General features: G+C 33.5%; 4 protein-coding genes across 8 annotated transcripts in view; 3 read left to right on the top strand and 1 right to left on the bottom strand.

The window, feature by feature from the left end:
• Nucleotides 1–26,427, bottom strand: part of LOC132202104 (SWI/SNF-related matrix-associated actin-dependent regulator of chromatin subfamily E member 1-like) — a 122,656-nt gene that overhangs the window by 11,648 nt on the left and 84,581 nt on the right. For all 3 annotated transcript variants that reach the window (XM_059628849.1, XM_059628869.1, XM_059628858.1), the window contains one exon: nt 26,178–26,240. The gene's annotated coding sequence lies outside the window, so the exon portion shown is untranslated. The remainder of the gene's footprint in view (nt 1–26,177; nt 26,241–26,427) is intronic.
• On the top strand, nt 466–11,108 carry LOC132205019 (phospholipase B1, membrane-associated-like). 2 transcript variants are annotated; one of them, XM_059633829.1, is made up of 9 exons: nt 466–645; nt 7,442–7,529; nt 8,619–8,790; nt 8,842–9,097; nt 9,786–10,012; nt 10,076–10,235; nt 10,298–10,440; nt 10,556–10,730; nt 10,779–11,108. In XM_059633829.1, exons 3-9 carry the CDS (start codon nt 8,632–8,634, stop codon nt 10,940–10,942), a joined length of 1,284 nt encoding a protein of 427 aa, XP_059489812.1. In that variant the 5' UTR covers nt 466–645; nt 7,442–7,529; nt 8,619–8,631; the 3' UTR covers nt 10,943–11,108. The 2 variants fall into 2 exon arrangements, with proteins under 2 accessions (XP_059489812.1, XP_059489811.1); XM_059633828.1 differs by having other exon boundaries at nt 467–645; nt 7,442–7,533.
• On the top strand, nt 13,572–17,015 carry LOC132205025 (DNA polymerase III PolC-type-like). Of its 2 annotated transcripts, none has more exons than XM_059633840.1 (3): nt 13,572–13,641; nt 15,699–16,443; nt 16,606–17,015. In XM_059633840.1, the coding sequence occupies exons 2-3, from the start codon at nt 15,711–15,713 to the stop codon at nt 16,806–16,808; spliced, it is 936 nt and encodes a 311-aa protein (XP_059489823.1). In that variant the 5' UTR covers nt 13,572–13,641; nt 15,699–15,710; the 3' UTR covers nt 16,809–17,015. The 2 variants fall into 2 exon arrangements, with proteins under 2 accessions (XP_059489823.1, XP_059489822.1); XM_059633839.1 differs by lacking the exon at nt 13,572–13,641 and adding an exon at nt 14,831–14,915 and having other exon boundaries at nt 16,606–17,014.
• On the top strand, nt 17,575–23,807 carry LOC132204489 (alpha-tocopherol transfer protein-like). The gene is made up of 7 exons (XM_059633020.1): nt 17,575–17,655; nt 20,782–20,920; nt 21,652–21,808; nt 21,875–22,127; nt 22,624–22,734; nt 22,790–22,892; nt 23,644–23,807. Exons 1-7 carry the CDS (start codon nt 17,641–17,643, stop codon nt 23,799–23,801), a joined length of 936 nt encoding a protein of 311 aa, XP_059489003.1. The 5' UTR covers nt 17,575–17,640; the 3' UTR covers nt 23,802–23,807.

Below are 26,427 nucleotides of genomic sequence, written 5' to 3'. Positions count from 1 at the left end.
ATCATAATTTTTTTTTTATCTCCTCAGTCATTATTAGAAGAATTAATATTTTGAAATTATGATCACACATTTTTAATATTGAATAGAGCGATTGAATTGAATTTTTTAAATTTGGATATATTGTTGCCTGTTAGCATTGAATGCAGCATGACTCGTCAAAAATTAGGCGACGGAAACACTGCGGAAACAACTGAAACTCGACCGCCGATGCTTTTAATTACAATAATCAACAACGGAAAGAGAAAATAATGCCGCGAAAAGCACTGACCGCCGAGTTATGCAGAGTGGCATGAAAAAATTCAGATGCGTGAGGTCTTTTATTATTTTTTTTTTTTGTTATATAGAAACGTAAATTCCCCGCCACGGCGTACAAAAAAAACGCACTCGCCGTATCATTTCGCGAGCAGAGGTGGAACACATGCGCCGCGAAGAAAACGAAATGCGCGTAGACGTTTGCCCACATTCAATCGTCCCCCCATTCCCGACGGCCCTTCCGACTCGATTTGCCCGCGACTCGACGAGATCCCTTTTTCAATTCGCACGTGCTCGCCGGCCTAAATGGTTCGTGGTTTATCCAGCAAGGGATTGATCAAGATGAACCAGTTATTGCTGCAGTTATCTGGATTACAATATTTCCTGAGATAAGTAAGTCACACTTGAATTAGTTTTATCTACATTTTTTTTTTAAATTAAAAAAAATCAGCGTCAGCATTATTTATTATTTTGATCATTTTAATTTTTTATTTATAAAATATGAATTATATTTTAATACAGCAGTACTTGATTTTTATTTGCATTTTAAAACTGGCAATTAAAAATTTTACAAGTATTGAGAATTTTACACAAATTAAATTTAATCTCATTTTTCAAATAATTAAATATAAGCTACTAGCCCTAACCATTGCTTAAATAATTTTCAACGATTCATCTTGAAATTTTACCGATGTGTTTAATTATTAAATAAAATAAAAACAAGCAAATATGTCATTGTATAAGAAAAATAATTTAATTTACTTTTATAATAGTAACAACTTGAAATTAAATAATTAATATAAAATAATTTTTATCGAAACAACAAAAATAAATAATATAATTTACTTATATATTACGGTAACTTATTAACCTACATATAAGTACTTTTGGGTCGAAACTCTTTTTGGTGCTCGGAATTCTGTAATCTATATTTAATTCTTTCAAAAGTCAATTATTTCAAGTTGAAAGCGCAAGTTCAAAACTAATAAGCCTATTGTCTCCGCGCTAACCCAATTTTCGCCAAAAGATTAAAATGCAAAACCACGCGCGCACGCTCCTTCTATTAAAATAAAAACAATCATCAAGTTGAGAATTAAGGTTGGAAAAAGGGTCGTTGCTCGTGATTGATGTGGGCATCGCACGAGATATTTAATCTCGAGAGTGCGTGTGTAGGCGACACCCAAAAATCCCCTTGAATCCTATTAAACTGTCTGCGTATATGCGACTCCTTAATGCGCGCGCCACGTCGAAATAATCTAATAAGAAAATACAAATAAATTATCCACGGCAGCCCGAATCCACTTTTACTTTTTGCTGGGCTGCTATGCTGCTGCGTGGGACGTACGCGCCGGTTTAATATGTTATTATATTGCTTTTTTGAGGTTGTGCCGCGTTTCATATTCTCTCTTCTCTGATTCAGCATTATCTCGTATGTTTTTCCCAATGAGTGCAGCTCGTAACTTTTTTGTGGGGGATTTTCTATTGCGTGGTTTCATGGATTATGTTTCGCAACAATTTGTTTCTACAGATGAGCCTAAAATCAGAATTGATAGTTTTCATGATTCCACTTCTTTATATTAAAAATGAGTATATCCGTCATTGGTCTGCCTATTTCGGATAAGTTTACAACACTAAAAACTGAAGAAAGTTTTCTTCAAAACTTTATAATTCTTAAACAAATTAAATAGATTTAATTAAATTCATTGATTTTATCCTTTAACTTTTAGCTGCAAAGTGTCTTTATTGGTTCTAAATTCTAACATTGGACAATATCTGCACAAATAAATCATTCATGCATTAAAAATTTTCAATTTAAATCGCATAAGAGTGGAAGATAATCTTAAAAACGATTTTGTACATGAAAAACATAAACAACGAGAAAAAAGTTTTGAAGGAAATTATTTATGATTGCTAATTTTTCCATTAGTTATTTTAAGTGACTTAATGTTACTTTTATTAACACACAAACTCGGCTGAAAAGCATTAACTGATAACTGGTAGGCTCCTGAATGAATTTTCACCACAATCGCATGGCGGCAGCAAAAACAAATTAAAAATGACTTTACTTAACCACCAAAATCATTTAAATCTTTTGGAATATAAATGCACCAGAATAAGAAAAAGCACGGCCAATTATGGCTGCAAAGAGTGCAAAGGTTTGATATGTAATAATCAAAACCTCAGAAACATATTTAAAACTGATTGAAATTTGAAAATATAGTTAATAATGACAAATAAGAAAAATTTATGCGATAAAACAATTTTTATTTCTTAATTTTTTATAAAATAAAAATTTTGGAGCTAACACTATAAATAATTAAAAAAGTGAAATGACCAATTGCTCAACGGCATGTCTGTGAAAAAGCAAACACTTCTTCTTTCACGAACACCATATTTGAAATTGGAAAACGCGGCTCACAAATTACCATTTTTGATCAGTGTCAGACGCGCCGCTAATTTGAAATTTATATGCGCTGAGACTGGAATGGCAATGACGGAACTCGGCTGCCAAACTAGGAAGGTCGTCTGCGGCCTTTTAAAGAGTCCGAAATTTACGCGATATTTTTGTCGCACAACCACTTTTTCATTCATACTTTGGTGGCGCAAACCGGCCCCAATTGGGCAACGGCGTAATTACCGACCTCGGTACCAGATTTGGATTTATCGAAAGAAAAAATCTTTGCAAGATATCAAAATGTAAAACGGAGAGGAAAGGAAAAGTTGTTTCCCTTGCCCAGCTGCATAAAAATTCTTACATATCTTCGAGAATACATTTTTAAAGGTAGAGGCGTAGGAGAGTTTTGGAATTTTTGACTAACGAGAGAGAAATTGATGATTAATTGGTTCGTGGAGCGAAGAGAGCAGGAGAAAAGATGCGGGAGAGGTGAAGCGGCGCGCAGCCTCACGCTCTTTATGCAGACACGGGTTTGTGGACTAATGAGTTGCTCCTGGCGCTTGTTATACATTCAGGAATTCGCGGCTGTGCCGGATTCTATCGAGAGTTGTTCAGATCTTATCGTATTTTAATCTTCAATGAAATTAGAACCGCGCTTTTCAAATCCCCAGATATGCAAATTTTTTACATTTTATCAAGAAAATTACCATTTTTAGTCGCTAATTAGTTTTAATTGGGTTCTAATTATGAGCAACTTTGCCCCATACACGAACTTTTCTACATAATTATATGAAAAATAAAAATTAAAACCATAAGAGAAGATTTTTAAGGCCCAAAAATTCAAATTTAAAATGGTTTTAAATTAATCAGATTTATTTTTTTAATGGAATACAACTCATCTTGAATTTTAAACAATATTTCGAACAATATTAATTGCAATTCAAAATAATAATGGAACTGAAAACGTTTTGCCTTCTCTTTCTACTTCATGAGGGAATTTTTCAGCATCCGGTTTCACTTTCATTCTGTCCGCGGCTATATAGTTGTGGGCCAGATCCCGCCCAGTAGTCTGGCAAGACTACAAGGAATGCGCGATTTTCTCTCCATTGATTTTAGGATAGGTCAGGTTGCGACTGACCGGATAAACATTTTTTGAAAGCGAATCTATTCTCTCCGTCACCTGTATGTCACCAATAAAAATCCCCGGCATTGGAGTAGTCATGCTTGAGTAATTCTTGGGAGCGTCGCTTAAGAAAAAATAAATCAATAGTCAGAGAAAGAAAGAAAGTTCAAACTCGTTTCGAAACGGATATGAAAAATCGAGCTGGAATTGTTAAATATAATTGATTACAAAAGAAAAAATGACACTGATTAAGGGAAAAAAACACGTCAAATTTGTTTCACGTTTGTGTCACTCATTAGTTTTCTCATCCTCCGAAGTGCTCCGAAGCTGAAAAGTCAAGGTTGGAATCTCTCCGGCGAGGATGTTAATTTGATCCTGCGGTATTAGTGCTGTTGTGTACGTACAAGTGATCACACGTGCGCAAAAAGTGCTAAATTACTTCATAGTTGAGTAATAAAATGATTAAATTACGCTGGCATTGAATTTACACACATAAACAATAATGAGCATATATATTTTTTCCAGATTCTAATAATTCTCTAGTGAATAGAGACAATATTAAGTTATGCAACTATTTATATATATATAAAAGGAGTAAGTGGGTTTCTTAGCTGCTTTTCTAATGCAGCTGTACCCAACAGCAAAAGAGTGGCAACTCAACTTTCTTTCTTTCAGCGAAAAACCTCTTTTCGCAATTTGCAAACGAGCTCACGCAAAATAAGAATAAAACCTGTGTGCTTCAAGCGGTATGAACGAGCAGACCATGGTACTTTTTCCTACCTTGCGCTCGCGCTGCACGCACAAAAGACTCGAAGAAAATAGAGATATTTCCTAAATTAGGCATTTCTAAGAACTCGTGCATAATATTATTTAAAACAGGAACAATTATTGAGGTTATTAAATTTTTAATTTCAGAACTTCCTTTGGGGTAAAAATCAGTTCACATTTTATTCTATTATTTCCTGATATTTTCACAATTCAAAGTGAAAATGAGAAAATTTGAACGCTCAAGTTCTTCACTCTTCACCTATAAAAAGAATTTAGCATAAATTAATTACTTTTTTATTATATATTAATTAAACAAATTAATACATCTAAACAATTTAAAAAAAAAATCAAGAAATTCTTAAAAACATGGAAAATTTTGCTATATGTTTTCTAATAAATTTTTATTATTTTGATACCTTTCAATAATAATCTGTCACCGAAATTAAAATTGTGAAATTAATTATTTGAAGGAAAATGTAATGACATTAAAATGTTTGTATTTCCATCAATCTATGATGCAAAACATAAATCAAATATTATCCTAATCATAAATCTTGATGGTGCACTTTTTATGAAATAATGTCAAACATCATTAGCTGCGTGAGTATAGAACCTGACGATTTCAAAACAAACATAATTTTGGCGGTCGCAAATCCCCTCTAAGTAAATCATGAATCATGACAAACTGCCGACGCTCACGCAACAACAAAGCACCATTTGAATGCGCCGGCGGCTAGAAAAAATAATTGCTCATCATTGGGACGAAAAATAATGTTCCCAAGCGGCGGCCTCTGCCAGCTGTAAAAGGTGTGTGTTCTGTTTTATTCAATTAATTTATATCGATGGCAGCCATAAAAGACTTCTTACAAGAAGCGGCGGCAATGAGTGGCGGAATAACGAAGCTGAAAAGCCGGCTTTTGACATTGTTTTTTTCCCAAGGCGATTTCTCAAGCAATCTCGAGTGCTTATAAACGTTAAGCTCTAGGAAGTAGTCGTTCCGCTCAAGTTCATTGAACACTCAAGAAGTAAATAAATAAAATCTCTTCAACGCTGAAAAAATATTTCATATAGAAATAAATCGTCCTGTAAATGTGTATAATTTTTCAGTCACATTCAAGGCTATAAAATTGCGGCTTTAATAAAAATCTTTTCTTCGACTGACGATGCGTGCTCGTTAGAATGAAGCGGGGCTAGGCAAAAGACAAAGACAACTCGGGACTGTCACAATTCAAAGGTCGCAAATAAATCAAAGTCTCTTTTATTGCGACTTGTATTATAAGAAAATTAAGACTCGTAAAAATACGTCCTTTTTTCCAAAAGGGCTCTTTTAGGCCCAAGTTTTTTAGCATCAAAGCAGAAGAAAGTAAAATATAACTAATCATTTTTCCTTGTAATTCTATATAAAAAAAGTGTAATTTTTACTTTTATTTTACTTCTACAATAATATTGAGGTTATTAAACAAACTGAATTCCCTAATTAAAAATATGTGGAAATTTTTAAAAAGTTATAAATGAATCAACTTTTGTAAATCAGTGGAAAATAAATTTTAATTAAAAATTAAAATCTGCATTAAAAGACCACAAAAGTCTTAAAAGTCATAAAATAGAGTTTAAAAATCTAAAAATATTGTCCTTTTGTCCTGAAAAATCTAACAGGCAGTTATTAATACCACATATTTTGATTCTAAATGACTCAAAAATAAAAAATAAAATGAAAAAAATCTCCAGTCTTATTTTTAGAGATAAAATTGTGCCGAAAAATTATTTCCTATTTAATTCATCAAGAAATGATTTTCCTTTCTGTTTTCTTCCAGTTGTGAACCAAATCTAAAAACTTGGGACAAGAGGAGAAAGTTTTGGGAGTTTTTTTTTTATTATTATTTCGGTGCCAGATGCGAGTGTGTGGCAGGATAATTTATTTTATTACATATGCGCATGTATAATCCATCCTAGGAGCACGATTTTTTTAATTCGATGCCCGCGACCGCACCCTAATTATTTAATCAGCTGCATCTTCGTTTTCTTTCTTCCTCCGCCGCGCGCTCATCTTGCACACACGCTCATTCAAGGTGAATGGATCCCCCTCCGTTTCTCTCTTGCGCGCGTAAAAAGCAACGAGTGGGACCTTCTCTATAGTGGTTCTGCTCATCAAACGGAAACGATTAAAAGGCCGATTGATTTTTGGTAAAAATTACTACAGCTTTTGTTTATTTGTTTGCGGAAATATTGTATGCAAAATTTTATGTAGGCAAAATTTATCGACGTCCTTGCGAAAAATTACAAAATAAATTAATACTTATTTCCTGTTCAAATATTGTTGTACAAAAAGAAGATTAATTTAATCGAAAGCAAGGAAAAAACATTGAAATAAACGTTATCATTAATAAAATAATTAAAATAAATAAATTGATGCCAACTGAAGCCAATTATCTGGTACACTATTTAATTTTCTTTGTCCATAAAAATAATTTAAGGAATAATTGTAAAATAATATTGATAATTATATTATTAATAATCCTAAACTTGTTAAATTAAAATTCAATATGTTCAATATTTTTACTCTTCTAACCTTCTGCTAATGCTTCAAATTAAATAAACATAATTGCTTAATGAGAAGAGTTTTGGAGGATAATATAAATGTAAAAAATCAACTTTTTATAGGGTCAGGCGAAGATAGAGAGATTCCACTATAAACATATAATTCAGAAAAAATTTAGCATATTAATTTGCTGGCTTTGTGTGCATAGAGCCGGTATAAGAAAATACTTGTATGAAGTGCTAGAGTCGCGGCCCCCACTTTGTAGGCGGCCCTGGCTGACTCGAGCTTGTATTATACTATCATGGTTTATCTCACTCCAGATTTATGTAATAATTGAGTGGCGTGTATACTATTTCCCTCACAGTTAAGGCCGAGGTTAGCAGCATCCTGATGGACGAGCTTCATTTGCGGCTTTGATGCAGCAGCGGACGGAACATCGCCCTCGCCGCCGCGTGAGTACGTATCTCTCTATGTTTGTCCACACACATTTCCTATTTTCACTTTTATGTCCCACAAACATCCTCTTTTTAGAGAACGAATTAGAGTGTTTGACGGGGTCAATTTTCAGTTCTAGGTTTTCGCATTATTTAAAAAAAAAACAGATTATTGAAATATTTAAAAGTCAGGACAAGTTAAAAAAATTTTCAATCCAATAATAGTTATTTTTTTACATTTTGATTTTTTTCATTCTTTGTTTTGCAGCTAATGCCGAAAAATTACTTTATGCTCTGTTGGGAAGAATTTTTCAAGTCCCATAGAAGATTCTTAATTTCTATTTATCGATAGAATTGAATGTTTTTTAATAATTAAAAAAAAAAAATACTTCGGCTATTGGCTTGTCCAATACAAAAATATAAAATTAATAGGGATATTGACCATTTTTTTATTCTCATCGAGACATTTCCTTAATTAACAATTGATGCGGCCAAAATTTTTAGTGACGCACTAGAAAGAGTGAAAATGATTTCAAATACGGATTTAATTCAGAAATATGGAGAAAATTTTATGAAAAATTTCATATGAATATCATTTGAGAAATCTTGATTTAATGCATTTTTTCTTAATTTAGTTGATTGTATTATTTTTTATTGATTGATTGATCAACAATTCAACACTTATTATTTCGTTTTCTCTTTCTTCTTATTGTGCACAGACCTTCAAAATTCAGCACACTTTTTGCTGCTGTTTGATGAAACAGAAAAATATTTGTCTCGTCATTATGAATTTATAGCTTGATTTTTTTCCGTCATTCTTTATTCATATTCGTCACGCAAGTCTTCTTCAGAAGCAGATTTGTAAAAAATTTAACACTTGATTAAACGCACAATGAAAAATGGATCGCAAAAAGTCGTTACGTCGACAACTTCTTGAGCAAAGCAAGTCGAAAAATCACAACTCATTCCTTGAGCATCGAATTCTTTGGCACACGAGACAAATTCAACATCCTTTTTTGCAACGAGATAAAAATGAGCACCAAGGCCGAGCTTCTTAATTTGGTCAATTTTTATCAGCTAAACGTTTATTTGGAATTATTTCCGCAGTTCCAACCGAAGAATGCCTTTGGATGGTCTTGACAGACACGGCAGCAGCTCCCGAGGAGCCGCTTTTCTCTCAAAAGTCTGGATCGTCCTGTTTTTCGCAGCCAACCTTCAGCATCACGCCTCGGCACAATGGTGGCCCTTCAACTCCAACTTCAGCCTCTTCACGAATCAAGTACCAATTTTGTTAAATTTAAATTTTTGAAATTAATTTTTTGAAATGCAGATCGAGCCGAGTTTCCGCTACCCGAAGATTGTGAGCGCCGCCCGTCGGCAGCAGCGTTTTCCCAAAGGAATGCACCTGCCGTGCCACGACGTGCAAATGCGGTCCGACTCTTTTCCCACTTCCGTGCACCAACTGCGGCCGGGCGACATCGATGTGGTCGCAGCCCTCGGTGACAGCCTCATCGCCGGAAACGGCGCGATGGAAGAATACGCGGCCGGCACCTTTTTCGAGCACAGGGGTGTTTCCTGGTGTGCAGGTACAAAATCTCTTTCTTTCGAATAATATTTTCAAATCAAATAAATAGCTTGATAAATTCAAAGTAAAGTTTATTTGCAGAGAAAATAACTAAATAGAACTTTTTAAGCTGAGTTTGTGAGTAAAAAATAGACAAAATTTCAGACAACTATAAAAATTAGTTCTCAATTAATTTGTATAATTTTTACAAAATATCGCCATAATGAAATTTTATTTTGAATTATTAGCAGTGTTCTTTTCCGGATTAATTAAAATATCATTTTGATTTGTTATAAATACCCATAAAATATGAAATTAATTTTTTCACATGGGAGTTGCAATGCCTTTTTGATATTGGCTGAACCAAAAATGTAAACCGTGTTGAAGATTTTTTACTTCATTATTTTAAAGAGTTATATGAACGAAGCAATCAAATATATTTTTTTTTAATTTTTAGCATATAAAAAACAAAAACACTACAGGTTATTCAGATTTTTCTTTTTTGATTACCAATAAAAGTGAAAACAATAGCAGGCCACCCGGTACAAAAAACCCTGATATTATAAAGAGCATTCATTAGATTGAAACTTATCTTTAGGAGCGTTATATAAAAATATAATTAAAGACTAGGAATAATTTTAATTATTTAGATTTCAGCTCCCCCTTTTATACCAATTTTTTCATTATGACAATGATTGTTTTGTTTTCAGGTGGTGATGGCACCTGGCGCCAGTTCTTGACAGTGCCAAACCTAATCAAAGAGTTCAACCCTCGGCTGAGGGGCTACTCGACCGGAACGGGGGAATTCCACTCGCCCAACTCTCGCCTGAACGTTGCCATTCCCGTGTCTGCTGACGAAAATCTGCTTCAGCAAGCCAGAATTTTAGTTGCCAGAATGAGGAAAGACCCAAATATCAACATCCAGAAGCACTGGAAAGTAAGTTTATAAAAAAAATTAAATTTTCACTCTTATAAATTGATTAATAAATTAAATTTTTAGTTGATCACGATTTTGATTGGCGCAAACGACCTATGCTCGAGTCAGTGCTACAAACCAGCCGAAAACACAGGAAATGAGCACCGCAAGCAGATTGAAAAGGCGCTGGACTATTTGCAGCGCCACTTGCCGCGCACTTTCGTCAGCCTCGTTTCTGTTGTTGGTCAGTGATATAAATTATTTTCCAGTTTGAAATTGTAACAAAATATTCTTTCTCGCAAAAAGACGTTCTGGTCAGCAAAAGAGTGCCGTCGAGCTTCACGTGCCAGGTTTTGCACCGCCTTTTCTGTCAGTGTTTCCACAGGGGCCAAAAAATGGAGGAAATTTGGAAAGCGGTGCGCGAGTACCAAAAGGCAGAGGAAATGTTGGTGAGTTTAGGGAAATATTTCAAATATTATTGCTTATGTAGTTTTAAATATTGCCTCGGGAAAAAAGCAAATTTTCCTTTTTTTTTTAATTTTATATTATTTTTTTTCTTTTTAGACCCTGAGTGGAAAATACGACACTAGACCAGATTTCACGGTGGTATTCCAGCCCTTCATGAAGGTCCTGGACGCACCCTGGTCGGAAATCGAAGCAGGGAAATTCCAAATGGCCGTCGACGCGAGTTACGTCACATACGACTGCTTCCACTTCAGCCAAAAAGGCCACGCCATGAGTAATTTTTTTCAATTTATTTTATGATTTAATAAATTTTGACCTTTAGTGGCCAACATGTACTGGAACAATATGCTGGAGCCGGTGGGCAACAAGTCGTATTCGCAAATTCCACCCAGTTTGATGCACCCTTTCAAGTGTCCAACCCCGAACGCGCCATTCCTCTTCACCAAACTGAACTCTGAGAACTTTTACAAGAAAGGACGTCAGTAAATTTTTGGTGCAAATGTATGACAGTGCCAGTGCTGCAGTATGTATTTATTTTAATAATGTAGACCACATAATATATCACAGGAAAGTGTGAATTAATGTTGTGAGAATTAATGCTCAAATAAAGTGAATATTATTTTTGCCTACCAGTCGCCAAATTTGTATATTCTTGTTAAAAAAAAAAGTTGAAGAACAAAATTTGATAAGGAACGTAACAATTTCCTGCAAACAAAAACAACTTGCGCGCATGATTATTCCAAACGTTGACGAAAACCTATTAAGAAGGAATACTTATTGAGATGTCTTACTTGAAAATGTAAATAAAAAGGTGGATTATATAGATGACGCTCAGGGCCATTGAAACCTCCAAGTGCTTCCCGAAAATTCAATTTAATTTGCAATTGATCAATTTTTTTTTAATATTTAAATTCTTGCTAATCTTGTACTGTAAATTTTCCTACATTTTATCAATTGTATTTTCAATGGGTAAGCTTTGGAATTTCAGGGTGGGACGCGGCATCAGGGTTAAAAATTGACCTTTCGTTAGTCACCATTAACGTAATCTTCGAGCCAGAGAAAGAGCCGACGTTGAAAATCTAGCTTGAAAATCTGCTGCGACCATAGCAAATAAATTTCTTTCCAAAGAAAAGTCAGCAACACCAATAAAAAAAGTAAATGGGTCGTGATTATAAAAATTGCTGCAAGATAATTTAAAAATAAACCTGGCGCTTGGCTCATTCGCTTATCCTTCCAGGTAAGCAACTCGCAATGCACTTATGAAAATCCGGTTGCGGCAGGCTGTGCATCATGAAAATAAATTAATCTTTCCTGAATGAATCGCTACAGTGGCATTCAAGCTCAAGATTTCAGATAGAAATAATGACGAAATTTCTACAGTCGTTGACGCAAAATATTGCTTCAAAATTCACCACATTTAGATTTTTAAGTTGCAAATAATGATCTAGGTGAAATGCTATCTTAGATTAATATAATACGAAATAAAATTAATAACATGCATTATAATTTTGTAAGTCTCTGTTGCAGAGGGAATAAGCTATTTCTTTATTACTAATATTTGTTCAAATCAGAGAAAAAAATGCACAATTCACAATTTTTAAATAAGCTTTAATAAAAAAAAAATTATCATGATAAAAAATAAGAAAATTTGAAAATATGGAATAGTTTACGAGTTTTTGTGCTGCAAATTGAGCCCAAATTTGTTTAGATTTTTAAATAATTATTTCTTGAAATCATATATGTTTAGTTTGCGGATTTCGCATAATTATTGAAAACTTTTCTTTATTTTAATCCATTATACGAGACACAGTAGGGAAATTGCGAATGATTAACTAAAGTAATTGTTTAAGTGAATGTTCGTTATAGCTGATGCACTTTGCCAGCAGCGGTGCAAGAAAATGCAGGGCACAAAGAGAAAATTGCCCACGCGAGAAAGTCGGGCGCACGCAGAAAAAGCAGCCGGTCATCTTGCACTGCAGTTTAATTCACTTTTACGCTCGCACAACGTGTTCGCGGTAAAACTTGATTTCTTGCTACGAACTAAAAAAAACATTCCTCCGCCAACACCGCAATTTATAAATAACACACATGGCACTACCGAGCTGCTGGGTATGGAATCCGCTCAATTCTCTAAATTTAGATTAGTTTGCAATGGCTCTACGATGTGAAATAAAATTCTAATTGTTGCGATATTTAGTTTTGATTTCTGCACTGTTGGAATTAACCGTTAAGGAATCAAGTCATCAAGTCTTTACAACAATGGTGGTTAAATTCCCAATAATTGCCAAAAATGGCTCCAATTAATAATCTTCCCTTAAAAACAAATCTTGACTTGTTTTTTTTTTTTTTTTTAATATCTGCTCCTAATGCTCTTTATTTGATGTATTCATATTTTTAGACAAAATACATTTTTTATTTTTTTTTTTTTAATTAACATAAAAACTTTTAACAAAAAAATATTTCTTCAGTACAGGTAAAAGGGAAGCAAAAATTTGGACTCTGGGGTTCTTTTGGCAAACGATTCTTTTGAACGCTCTGCAGATTGATGACGCTGATAAATTTTGTATCTTTTTAGTCAATGAATGCAGTGAAAATAATCTATGCTGCTCCAGGGCTGCTCTCATAAATTTTATAATAATTTATTGTACTTATGTAAAGTTTTACAAACATTTTGAGTTCAATGAATTTTTAATTGGTTTGTAAAATAATTTTTCCGTTATTTTTAGTTACAATTATAATTTTGAGGATTCACTCTATGAACGAAAGGTGAGTCAGACCAATTTAAGGATGGAATTAAATAAAAATTCTACCGTGTTAAATTTGGATTATCCTTCACCGGAACAAATAAAATTCCATTTCGTGTGCATTCGAATAAACGTGGTGCCAAAAGTCTCATATCCTGTCTGGCCTCATGACATATGTGCAACATAATTGTGCGCGACTGATCGGCTCGGCGCCCCTTAATTTACCCATTACATTTTTTCACCATCTCATCAAGAAGCAACGTCTGCCGTCTGCCCTAGAGCTTTTTCCAACGCTGTGGGGTAAAAAGTGCAATCGAGTGCATAAAATTCCCCCACTACCAAACGCAGCATGCTTTGCCCGAATATTCCTCAGACTGCGACTTGTATCCCGAGAGGAAACACCTATAGCTGCGTCAAGATTTTTAAAGTAGCCCAAAAAAGGTAAACTCGTAGTGAATAAGTAGAAAAAAAACTTAATATAGAGCCCCCATAATTCAAGCAATAATATAAAATTATGAAATTTTCAAATATAAAAATAATTTTATTTTCACGTTTTCCGAGCCCGGTTGTAATTAATTATAAAAGGAAAGGAAAAATTAATATGTAGAGCATGCAAGCGATGGAGTAAACTTAATTCAAGTTATATTTTATAAGGAGTAAATGTAGAAATTTCTGTAAATATAATTTGTTTTTATTTCTCTCAATTGGCCAGTTACGTCACAATGTTCAATGAGATAAAAGGTCGATAAAATTAATTAAAATCTGGATCAAAAGCGCTATAAATCGTAATATTTCACTGCTTTATTCTCTCGTTGAAAAATTCTTTTCATTCGATCTGAAATAAAAAACAGCTCTGTATACCAGTTTTGTTCACGATCTGCGTCCCTATTTTACGAGCAACCAAGCTGCTTTCCGGCGTTTTATGATGACCGCGATCACATTTATTTTAAGGCTGTTTTGTTGTTTAATAAAAACGATTTTTAAACGAGTAGAACCACGGTTCTTTGCTCATGAACTTCCAATTTTGCATTCAAAATATTAAAAAATTTAAATTTTGAGCAATTGGTCTCCCTTGAATAAATTATTTTTTTCTTTGTACTAAATAAAATTTCTTTTTTACACAAAAGCTGACGCAAAAACGAATCTTTGTGACTTTTTCCACTGTGAAAATATTAATTTCAAGACCGCTACTAAAAGAAAAATAAACATATTTAATTGTTTGGTCCTTTTGCTTTTTAAATATGGATAATATTTTTCAAATGAAAATTTCAATGCAGCAATCAACAAAACAAACCACTTATGCTTTTTAGAACCTCATTAAAAGTTAATCAATTTCCGCGAAATGTCACTCGTATCAATGAAGTCACCGTTTTTCAAGAATTATTTTTCAAGAGCTTCAATCAGCAAAAATGTTTGTAGAATTTACTGCAAGTACCGTAAGATTAAATTAATCACAAGTCTAATAAATTAACCGAGTCTGTGTTTTTTATCTTTTCGGCAGTTAGTCCGTAAATTTTAATTGCGGCCATGAGCGATAACTTCATGGATCAATGAGTTGATTAGCAGTGAAATGCATTGTTTTGGCGCGAGTTTCTTATCACTGCGGCTAAATGATAAAATGAGAATAAAATTCTCATAAGCGGGCAGTTTGCTTTTCACCCGCCAAGAATCCATACGTGCGAAGTAAATTAAATTGCGCTGAGTTGTCACTATTAGTAAGTAATATTGGATTGCATTACATATATTATACCGCCCCAATTATATCATTTTTATTACGCATTAAATGAAATTAAATAATTTTTTCAACCACACTAAAGTAGACTAGAGGTAAAAATACTTTATTTTAAGTCGTTCCTAAATTCGTTAAGATAATGGATTAATTGTGTGATTCTGAATTAAAAATAAAAAAAAAAATATATGTGATTTTCAAAACGATATATTTTGTAAGACATTTTTACTTCTTATTTTAAGAATCTAAAATATTTTTACCCAAATATTTTCTATAAAATTTCTTTCTACAAAAATTAAAAAAAAAATCGAGAAAATTATTATTATTATTATTTAAGTTTATATGAAAGTGCACCTAAAATTTTAGTACATTAAATGTGTCCGTCTTACAATTAATTTATTTCTATAAAGTTTGAAAACATGGCTCACTAAGCTAAATGATTTCTGAGACTTTGTTCACTTTTAAAGACTTTAAAACTCAAGTTGGAATTTTAAAGACTTTTCGATATAAGTCTAACATAGTAAGACAATTTTACAAATTTAAGCCTCTAGCTGGGGGTTATTACAAAATATTTTTCTTTTTACAATAATATAATAATAAACGTATATGATTTTTGGTAATTGCAAAGCATTGCAAAGTAGATGAAACGTTGAATTTTCTTACATAATATGTCTTATACCTGCTCTTTTTTGAGTTTTTTGAAAATTTTATCAGAGAAAATATTCTTTAAAAGATTATTAATAATGCAATATTTTACCGTCTCACATAGATCTCTGGAAGAATGGATTATTGGTCAACCCGTATGGCCCGAGTGCAGGCACCAACCTTGAGAGAATTCGCTAAGAAGATTCCTGCCGATAAATTCGCAGCGTCTAATCTCATCTTTTTTGATGTTGAGACGACCGGTCTGAACTCTGAGGAAGACGAAATGTATCAAATCGTCGCCTTCAGTTCGGAGCAAAATTATTTCAACCAATACATCATGCCGCGAATGGCGTTGGGTGTTGATGAAAAAATCAGTTTCTTCGGAGGACTAGTCAGCGTCCAGAATGAGACAATGGAAAGGGAAGGCCAAGGCCACGTGCAAACTTTGACTCCAGAAGATGCTTTGGAAAATTTCGTCAAGTTCTGCGAGTCGTTCTCCACTGACGTCATTTTGGTGGCACACAGCGCCCAATTTGATATGGGCTTCCTGTGGAATGCGCTTGTGGAAAATTCACTGGTCAAACGATTTGGCGAAAAGTGCATCGGCTTCATCGACACGCTGCCGGCCGCTCAAAAGCTGCACCCCAGGAGATCCGTCAACCCCAAAGGCCCTCAAAACCACAAACTGGCAACGCTGATTTCACACTTTGTGGGCTCGACAAACGCCATCGATCTGCACGACGCCTTAGTTGACTCGAGACATCTCAAAAGTGTTTTTGAACGCATGGGAAGAAGGGACCAGTTTTTGGATTTTTCTTTCCAACTCGAGGGCTACTTTGCCTGGCAAAAGGCGAAAATCAATTTACCTGGTGAGAAAAATTTTTAGTTAATATTTAAGTGAGTAAAAAAAATTCTCACATATTTCCCCAATTTTTTAGCAATGTCGTCAATAACAATATTTTATGAGGAATAAATCAAAAAGTAAGGATCGTGAAGAATAAATACTTATAGAAAAATTTTTTTCTTTGTAGGTTTGCAATTTCTGCAAGAAAGAAGGGTGGTCATGAAGCGGCAGCTAAACAGCTTGGCTGGAAAATTTGATGTGGACAGCCTGAGGGCTTTAGCGCGACAAGGACGAGAAACTTTTGTAGAAAATGTTGGGTGCACTGGATTGTCATCACAAGTTATTGAAAAAATTTATCAGAAGTTCAGCTCTTTCAGCTCTCCAGAATAAGTCAAAACTTTGGTTCATAGAGTTTTTTTAAGTAACGAGCATTCATATTTTTTTACTTTAAATTTTTAATCAAAATAGAAAAGTTTAAATTTTCTGAAATTTTCTAATGAATTATTAGTATTTTAATTTTAACAAAAATGTAATGTTTATAATAAAATGAGTATTTTTTTTTATATAGATATAATTTTATTCACCTTTCTCACTGCAAAAAATACGAGGAGTTTCTAAATAGTTTAAATATTGTCTGCAAAAGGAGTTTTTCATCCATAAAAAATTTGCAATTTGGAAATATCCATTTTTAATTCCATAATAAATAAATTTATCATATTATTTAACAGAATTTAATTTTAATCTAAAGAGTTGTTTTCATACATACATTTTTAATTTTAAGCGATTTAAAGAAAGTATAATAAAACTTACATAATTAGTAAATTTTATTTCGTATTGCTTCATATATAATTAATATAATTTGATTAATTAACTACTAAAAGTTTCTTTACATTTTGAGGGAAAAAAATTAAAGTATTCCAAATTTAAGATTTTTGTAAAATATGTAAAAATAAAAATTCTTACTAAACCCCAAAATTTAGGTTCCTTTTTTTTTAAATTTACATATAATCTGAAGGATTTTTAAAGAGCTTAAAATGATCCCCGCGTCTACGGTGTTCGCGGCTTGCTCATTAAAAAGCGGCAGCGCCGACGTTTTGCTCACCTGGATTCATCAAAACATGATAGAGAGAGGTGGAATTGATTTAGCGCGCGGCAGGAGGAAGGGAGCCAAAGGTGCTCAGGTGCATGTTTTCTCGCAGTCAGTCACCTAACTGCAGCCAGCATGAGTGCTTCCCCGGTAAGTAACAATTTTAATAACAAATTTTGCTCGCACTTATTATTTAATCAATTCTAATATAAAATGAAACAATACACGCAATACACAATAGTTTTTTTTTTTAAATAGTGTTGATCTTTCCGACTTGTCCTTTATTGACCTGGTTTGAGGGCGACGTCACTTAAACAAGGTCGCCCCGTGTAATTAAAATGCATCACCCGCGATGTGAATTAAAATATGTAATATATTTAAATATTTAATTTTGACATTGTTGGCTGCTTTTTTTTTTTTTTTTTTTAATTGTTTATCCCTCTTGGGAAAGGCACCAGTGGTAGCAGACAGGCTGCTAAATCGCAAGGGCCGATAACTCGGATTCTCCCCTTTCGGGGCCGCTGCTTGTAATAAATTATATTCAATAAAAGAACAATATTAAATTAAAATCAATATTTATTATCAATAAATTTTGTTGCAATCACTAATAAGAACATGAGGACTATATCAATCTTTTAGCTTCCATTAGAGTCTCTCAATTTTCCTAAATTTTTTTATTTATTTTTTCGCAAATATTTGCATGCCGAATGTGCACATATTTGTTTTGAGATCTGGCGACACCGTAAAAGTCTGCAAGACGAAAAGAATGCGGCGATCTTGCGAAAAGCCGTGAGCAAGGTCCATCTCATCCGGCGGCCAGTGCTCGCTCGGAGAAAAGCGAAAGTTCCTCACGCTGCTGGCTGGGCACACAACTCGACTGAAGAGGCGAAAGGAAACCGCGAGTGCCGCCAACACTTTGCATATACACACGGCGCCAATTATCGGCATCAAGTTGTTCATTCCGGTTGATTTCTCGAGCACTTTTATGGTCCAAGCCGCGTTTTCTATTAACTCGCGATACGAATCAACGCGAATTTAATATCGCGAAAGGGATCTTTTTTTAATTAGCACAGGGCAATTAGTTGTTTGAGTACAGGATGAGACACCGATAAAGTTATTACTTTCGAAAAAATATTTTTTTGAACGATCGCGAGGAAAATATTTTCATTCGGTGAGAAACAATAAGTAGAAATTTTTATTTCGCCATCGGAGCTCTTTACAAAAGTCATGTATGCGACGGCGAGAGTTTGAAATCTCTTTTTCATTTGGTGACTTGCAGATCTGAATAAAACTCGCGGGACAAAATGCGCGGCGGACACGGCACGCAATTGTGCTGCATCAAGGAGCAGAGAAACTTCATCTTTCTCTCTCGCGCGATTGCCGCAATGCCGCGAATAAAAAGCTGTGAATTCACAACGCCTTTCTTATTTTCGAAGCACTCCGTGTGATAAATAGGCAGAGAAGTTGTTATTAAAATCGTATTACTTTGCGAATTAGTGCAGAAGTGGAAAATTGCACATAATTTTTGGTAATACATTTCTCAACTTCTTAATTGCGGGCAATTAAGGCCCTAAAAACGACGCTTGTTCAATAATTAGAGACTTGCGTGTTTTCTTTTTCTTTAAATACAATTAGAAAGAAGAATGCCAATAAAATCCTATATGGAGGGAGAATAAAATTGATTTTTGAAGTTCAATCGCAAATTTATGTGACATTTCTAAGAATAATAAGTAATAAGCATAATAAGGAAAAAATATTCTTAAAATTTCTCCAAAAATTATACAGTAAAAATCATCCAATTTCTAAAACCAAGTAAGCATTTTAATTTAATTATACTTTTGATAGCAGCACAACGAAAGTTTCCTGTTCCATCAGCAAAACGTGCGAGATAAAAAGCTCCGATTTTAGCACCCGCGTGCGACTTGCCTTTGTTCCAAACCGCTAATTATATGGAATTTCGAAACGTGAATTTCACGGCTGTGGTCACGCTGATATAACAACACCATCTCTCACCGCCGCACTTTTTATTGTTAGCCCACACCTGTAGAAATCTGAAATCGGCACGTATCACTTTTTGGATTAGGTGGGAAATAATTTGAAAAGGTGACTGTGCAAAAGCCAATTTAAAATCCGATATAATTTGAAGCCGTGCAGTTGAAAATGATTTTAATATTAATATAAAAAGAAGTTAAGTGCCGTGACTACAAGAGTTCTAGACTGTAAAAAGTTATAATCAATAAATTCATTTCATGAAAGAGTAGGAAATATTTATATATTTTTTATTACGGCACCACTCAAAAAATCATTGCGATGAGGGATCTTTGCAAATCATATAAATTTATTCAATATGTGGCACGTGAAATTTTTTAAACTTACTTTTTAAATAAAAAAAGTTTGAAACTTTTATAATTTTATATTTTACTATTGCTGGATTTTCAAATTATTTTCTTTTTGAAAATAATTCGAAACAAAACTTCAGAAGCAATAGATTATTTATTTATTTAGAAAAAAAACAGATCTTACACTCTTAAACGAAAATTGGATTTTTTATTTAATTTGTAAAAATTTTATACATATATCTACTTTCTTTTAGCTTTTTTCTTTCAATAATACTTTTTTAATTGAAAATATGAGTTTAAAAAGTCATCTGGTTCTGGGACAGTTTTACGGTTCTCATGCAATTTTTACATGTAAAGCACAGGATGGGATTTTTTTATTTTCCATCGAGGAAAATAAGAATGTACTTGTGAATACTGGAGATTTTTATAATGGTGTAAAAACTCGTGTGCCCGCAAATTATTAAAATACACATTTCAATATCTGACCCACTAACCCTTTACGTGATTTGCGCATTGAGCTTTAAAATGACAACTTTCCTAGACGAAAATCTCGTTTTGATCGAGTTTTTTACTTGCTATATTTTTATAGCGTTAATTCTGGGTTACGACACACACTTGTCACCGCCAATTATTATTAGGCAGCGAGCGCCATAATATTAAAAAAAAAAAAAAATAATAATAACCACCGTAATCTGTTTCATGAGTGGGGTCACCGCGCGCGTCTCGCTGGCTGGGCTCGAGCGGTTTTGGGCCTGCGGCGCGGTCAGAAAGAAAGTTGCGTTCGCGCGCAGCTTGATTTTTTATTACGCATTTTATATTATCAAATAACAATGAAGGACACGTGTCTGTTGCAACACATTACCTTCTTATAGCTCAACATGAAAAAGATGAAAATTAATTAATTCGTTCAAACTAATGGATTGAATTTGTTTGACAGGGGAAGCTGAATCAGAAGATCGTGCCCTTCCTCAAGGGCCTCAGCAACGAATTCCAGCCGCTGCTGAAGAAACACAAAGAGGACATCCAGCACGTCCAGAAATGGATGACCCACCAAAGGCACCTACCGACCATTTCAGGTATGGCTGCGCTTCTTATGAAACTCATTAGAAAATTTTCATTGAGTAATTTTTTTCATTCGCATGCAGCGTTGCAACGTTCTTAATGTTTGTGTTTATATGATTGATTCATCTATGTGAAAATCTCCTAAAAGCTTTTTTAATAAAATGTGACAATTTCATCACTACCAGTCTATAAAATGGATATTTGGTCCATCGAGAGCACTCAGAATCAAGTTATTTTACGTCTATATAGGCACTGCTTCTTAATATTTTTACTAAAGTGACTTTTAAGATTATACTTGTTAACTTAAGATCATAAAAACCTTTTTGAAACATTCCTGGTGCAAATTTTCCTTGAAAAAATATATTATTGGAAAAAATGCACTAGAAATAATTTTTATAAATTTGCATCATTATTAATAACATTATTTTTAAACGCAAAATATTTCAGGATTTCTTTTAAACAAACGGTCAGTGAAACAATTTTCTAATTATACTTTTTCACAATTGTATGCGTTCACCAAGGAGGCCGTATTTCTTTTAATGCGTTATTTTTATGTTGAAAGAAGTCTAAATTTTGATTGAATACATTATTTCAGTGATTATATAAATGGAAGAAATATGAACAAAATATTTAAAAAAAGGCAAAATAGATAAGTTCAGCTTCAATGATAGAAAGAAATTAGACCTCAATAAAATAACAGGCATTTAAAATTATTAAATAAAACGATTGAAACTTTTTATTTCAGATGAATTCGTGTTACTTTTTCTGCACAGCTGCGAGTATAGCCTGGAGAAGGCAAAAACCACAATAGAGACTTATTTCACAATTAGGGCAGGAGTTCCGGAATTTTTTGCTCGCAGAGACCCAAAGACTGCTGACGTCAAAAACTCCTTTGATGTCGCGTGAGTGCTTCTTTTATTTTCAAATAAATTCATTTTATTGGAATTTCAATCAATCTTCGTCCGCAGGGAAATGATTGCTGTACCAAAGTCAACAAATAGTGGATACAGAGTGCTGTTGTACAGGCTCAAGGAAACGGAGCCTAGCAAAGCGAATTTCGTCGAACTGATGAAGGCGTTCTTTGTGTTCGCCGACATCAGGATTAGTGAGGACGGACTGGCGCCAGGTTACATCGTCATTTTCGACATGAAGGGCGTTTCGATCGGACACCTCACCAGAGTCTCACTGCCTTCCCTCAAGAAATACATGGTCTACATCCAGGTTAGAGAAATAATTATCTGGATAAAATTGAATTGAAGTTGATCCAATATAAAAATAAGATTTATATTCCGAGAGTGAGTTTTGTGAGCTCCTGTCAAATGGATGATATTATTGAATCACCTTTTGAACCTTTTATATAGTTTTTTTTTTATGTTTCAATAGACGAAACTACTAAAACCATTTTTACGATTTGTTTATACGCGCTTCTGCCTCTCATGCCATTTTCATAGACTGTCCTAGACATGGCATTGAACTTGAAATCGTGAAAGTTTCCTTGCTTTCTTCTGCACTATTGTATTTATTTATTTCTTTTAGATTCAAAGATTTTATAATAATAAAATTTCGACGACAATTTTCTTGGCTCATTTATGATTATTTGCTTATTTTAATAATTTGTAAAAAAAAAACTACACAAAAATATCAACTAGATATTTAAACGATAAATACTGTGACAGCGACAGTCAAACATTATTATTATTATTTTTTTTTCATTTAGGAAGCGCATCCAGCCCGTCTGAAAGCCATTCACGTTATCCACTGCGTGTCCTTCATGGACAGAGTCATGGCCCTGGTCAAACCCCTCATGAAGGGCGAACTCATGGGACTGGTAAGAAGAGCCACGGAACAAGAAAAAGCAAAAAATGAATGAAATTTATTTGCAGCTCCACCTTCACACCGGCGGAGTGGAATGCATCAAGGACATACCTCAGGAGATTCTGCCCGAGGATTACGGCGGAAAGGCGCCTTCCACGCCTAAAATTCACGGTTGGTTTAATTGATTGTCAGAGTGTAAAGATTGTGCTGCGATGTGTTTCGTTTAATTGTGACGTAATCATTGCGAGATTGCTTTCTCTGATATGAGAAGTAACCGAAATCAGACAACACGCGAAACACGCTTGCTCTCGGGTTGCATACCAAGCAGTCTATGACTTTTATTCATTCAAGATTCTTTCAAGATATTCAAAGTTTTTTATTGATTTATTATATCAATTTTATTAATGTGTTATTCTTCAGAAATAACATGAGTATTTTTACAGTTCTTTGAAAACTTTCCTCAAACTATTTTACAAATTAAATTTTGTATTTACCAATGAAAAATATCTATTTTTATTTATATTCTTGTTTTAAAATTGTTGTAACTTTGAAAAATTATAATCATTTTAAATTTTACACTTATTTACAAGAGTTAAACGTTTTTGTTTTTTAATTTAAATAATATTATATATATTATACGATCATAACTTAATGCTATTTAATTATTTGTGAGAGTAATTTGTCCCAATCAAACTGTATGATATAGTAAATTAATTAAATTTAACTTCAAAAGAATTTGATACTTCATACTAAATTTCTATGCGATAATTTGAATTAAAATATTTTAAAATAGAGGAATTTAATTACAACTGATCTTACAATTAGATTCATAAAATTTTGGAGAGAAAAAACATAAGCGGGTCTGATTTTGGCCAAATCGATGATTGGAAAGTAAAAATTTCTAATAATTGTATTCTTTCAGAGGCTGATCGCAAGAGGACAGAGACCGAGTATGTAGAGTGGCTGAAGGCAGAAGAAGCTTTCAGGGCGGACGAGAGTCGCAGGGCGCCCGGTAGTGGCAAAAGTAGCAGCCAATTGTTCGGCATGGAAGGCTCCTTCAGAAAACTCTCCATAGACTAGTTTTAAGCAGAATCATTTTAAACCATCCTACACGTAAAATAGGCAACTCCAGCATGATTTTTATTCTTCACAAATATAGACTGTTTTTTTCTCTCAAAGATTCTTGTTTCAAAGGTGCTTTAATTCCTCAGCAGCTCAATAGTAACACTAAAGATTTTCCCAGTTTTAAGTTTTAATTAAAATAATTAAACTCCCCTTCTCTGCAGTTGCGATTTTTTACCCTTGTCTATTGTAATATTATTGTTAATAAATGTATTTTACTGTATTTTTTTTTTATCAATTTGATTTTGCGCGTCGAGGCGTTGTTGTTTTGCGTGTCACGTGCACGACGACGGAGAATAAAGAGCAAAATTATAAATGAGAAAGACGCGTTATTTCCACTCCAATTAATGACACATAAACAAGTGGCGCGCGCCCCATTTCTGGCGACACACGGCCTCTCTCTCTGATCAGGGAGAACTTTCTTTCCTTCTCCCTTTCAGGCAAGCTTCAGGACAGATTATGTGTCGCGTCGCAGGCGCGATTGGGAAAAAAACATGAAGTGACAACAACTACGACGTCTGCGTTTTCTTGCGAAACTCTCCGTTGCCGGAATATTAAACAATGAAACGAGAAAATATTATAACATGTTTGCTTTGTGGGAGCTTGAAAATCTATGTACGTCAAGTAAATGCAATTAAAAGCGTGCTTCGTGTTACATTCTTTATCTTAAATGATCTAATCAAAGAAGTATACCAACGCTATAAAAAAGTGTAATATTTGTTATTACATTTATTTTTTTAAATTTCCAATGCCTCTTTAAAGATTTCCAACAAATTAAAAAGATAAACAGATTTCGTTCAGAAATAATTAAATATAAATTAAGTCACAAGTTTTAGCAGAAAAATAACTCAATATTCTAGATAAAAGCAGATTTTTATAACTCCATACAAAATTATCTGAAACTCATTTGCGCCGATAAAAGTTTTAACTCCAGAAGATGATTTAACTTAAACTCTAAACAGTTAAGTATTAATGGCATTTATCGTCATTACTTTAGCAGATTTTTCTCAAACATAATCGAGTTGATGACATTTAATTCTTTTAGAATACGTAAATATAAAATTTATTTGTAACTTTCCCTAAGATTTGTAATTTTAATATAACTTCAAATAATAAAAAGCATATTAAGAGTTTTCTGCATTAATTATTGTAGAATTCATATCAAAAGGCTTCTTATCAGACTTGACTTTAACTGTTAAAATTTTGTCACCTCTTATCTTCTTTTTTACATTTTTTAGGAGAATGCATTCCAGGTTTTAAAGTGATTTTTATAAAGGACTTTTTATCAATGGACAAATTCATTTCATTGAATCATGGGTGCACTCACATCGTGATTATAAAAGCTTCAGTCCTCTCCAAAGATTATCTAAGAACCCCCGATAGCGAACTTAACACGATATAAACTCATAGTACATGCGGTGCCGCGCGCAGTTTACCCAAAACATAATGGGACAAAAAGCAAAGGTCCTCAGACAAGCAAACTAAGCAAACATCACATTATAACGATCCTCTTGTGCCGTCAGATTTAAATATTCTTTGTGTATGTCGCAGAATTGCCTTGAGCGTCTTAATTGTAATTGCTCTTCCGGTAAGGAAGGTGACTTTAACCATTTTTGCAAATAAATCTTTACAGAGAAAATGTGGCGAAAATGGGTAATTCAAATGAACTCATTTGAATTGCAAATTTTGACGATTAATGGAATGTAAATGCAGATTTGGTCATGCTTTAAAATAATCTGTGACTTCACTGCTCTTGTAAAATCCAGACGCTACATGACTTCCCTTGACTAGTGTATTTAATGCAGTTGCTGTGCAAAATTGACCGTAATTGAGAACTTGCAAGCATTTATTTTTTTGTAATACATTTTATTCATTGTTAAATGTGAATAAAATAAAAATTTTGAACTAATGATTTAAAAATAGTTTTAATGAAAATGATATTGCTAAAATTGATTGTTCTGACTTGTTTGGAGAAAAATAAATGAATTGAATTGAAAAAAAAAATAATAAAAAATGGGCATGTTTTTATTCCGTTAATAAACACGAGCAGAAAAACAAATTAAATCCCAGTTTAAAATTCAAATCAATTGTAAATATTTTAACAGTTCTTTAATATAAAAAAAATCTTTGTACAATAGATAAATAAAACTTTAAATACTTTTATTTTTCTATGTTTCAAAATACGTTTAGAAATTTTTTGCATAAAATTTAAATTAAAATTAAATTAATTCTATTTTTTTTCTCGACTAAATGCATTTATTTATAACTCAGCTAATTTTAAGTTGTTGAAGTAGATTTAAAATAAGAATGATATGAATCAAAATAAAGACTTACCACAAAATCAGCTCATTCAAGAATTACTCAGCCTCCCTGCAGCGATGTTTGTCGTTGCAGAATCTGTAACAAAAGACAGGCCGTGAGTGTGTCAGCTTTAACATATGACGGTGTCACTTCGCATGCGGGTCATCTGCATTGTATTTAATTCTAAGCCGTCTGCCGGTCATTGCGCACCAGAGGGTCAGGTGGCAAACCGATCAATCAATCAGCAGGTCTGCAAAAGGGCACTTTTGTTGATGCAGGACAA

This window comes from Neocloeon triangulifer, unplaced genomic scaffold (assembly GCF_031216515.1).
Source record: "Neocloeon triangulifer isolate White Clay Creek 2 clone unplaced genomic scaffold, ASM3121651v1 ptg000002l, whole genome shotgun sequence".
Lineage (NCBI taxonomy): Eukaryota > Metazoa > Arthropoda > Insecta > Ephemeroptera > Baetidae > Neocloeon > Neocloeon triangulifer.
This window is presented reverse-complemented; position numbering and strand designations above follow the sequence as displayed.

Coding starts and splice junctions, on each gene's coding strand:
- LOC132205019 (XM_059633829.1), top strand. CDS start 8,632: ATGCCTTTGGATGGTCTTGACAGACACGGCAGCAGCTCCCGAGGAGCC. Junction 8,791..8,841: donor TCAGCCTCTTCACGAATCAA/GTACCAATTTTG, acceptor TTTGAAATGCAG/ATCGAGCCGAGTTTCCGCTA. Junction 10,236..10,297: donor CAGCCTCGTTTCTGTTGTTG/GTCAGTGATATA, acceptor TCTCGCAAAAAG/ACGTTCTGGTCAGCAAAAGA.
- LOC132205025 (XM_059633840.1), top strand. CDS start 15,711: ATGGATTATTGGTCAACCCGTATGGCCCGAGTGCAGGCACCAACCTTG. Junction 16,444..16,605: donor GGCGAAAATCAATTTACCTG/GTGAGAAAAATT, acceptor TTTTCTTTGTAG/GTTTGCAATTTCTGCAAGAA.
- LOC132204489 (XM_059633020.1), top strand. Junction 21,809..21,874: donor AAAAACTCCTTTGATGTCGC/GTGAGTGCTTCT, acceptor CTTCGTCCGCAG/GGAAATGATTGCTGTACCAA. Junction 22,735..22,789: donor AGGGCGAACTCATGGGACTG/GTAAGAAGAGCC, acceptor ATTTATTTGCAG/CTCCACCTTCACACCGGCGG.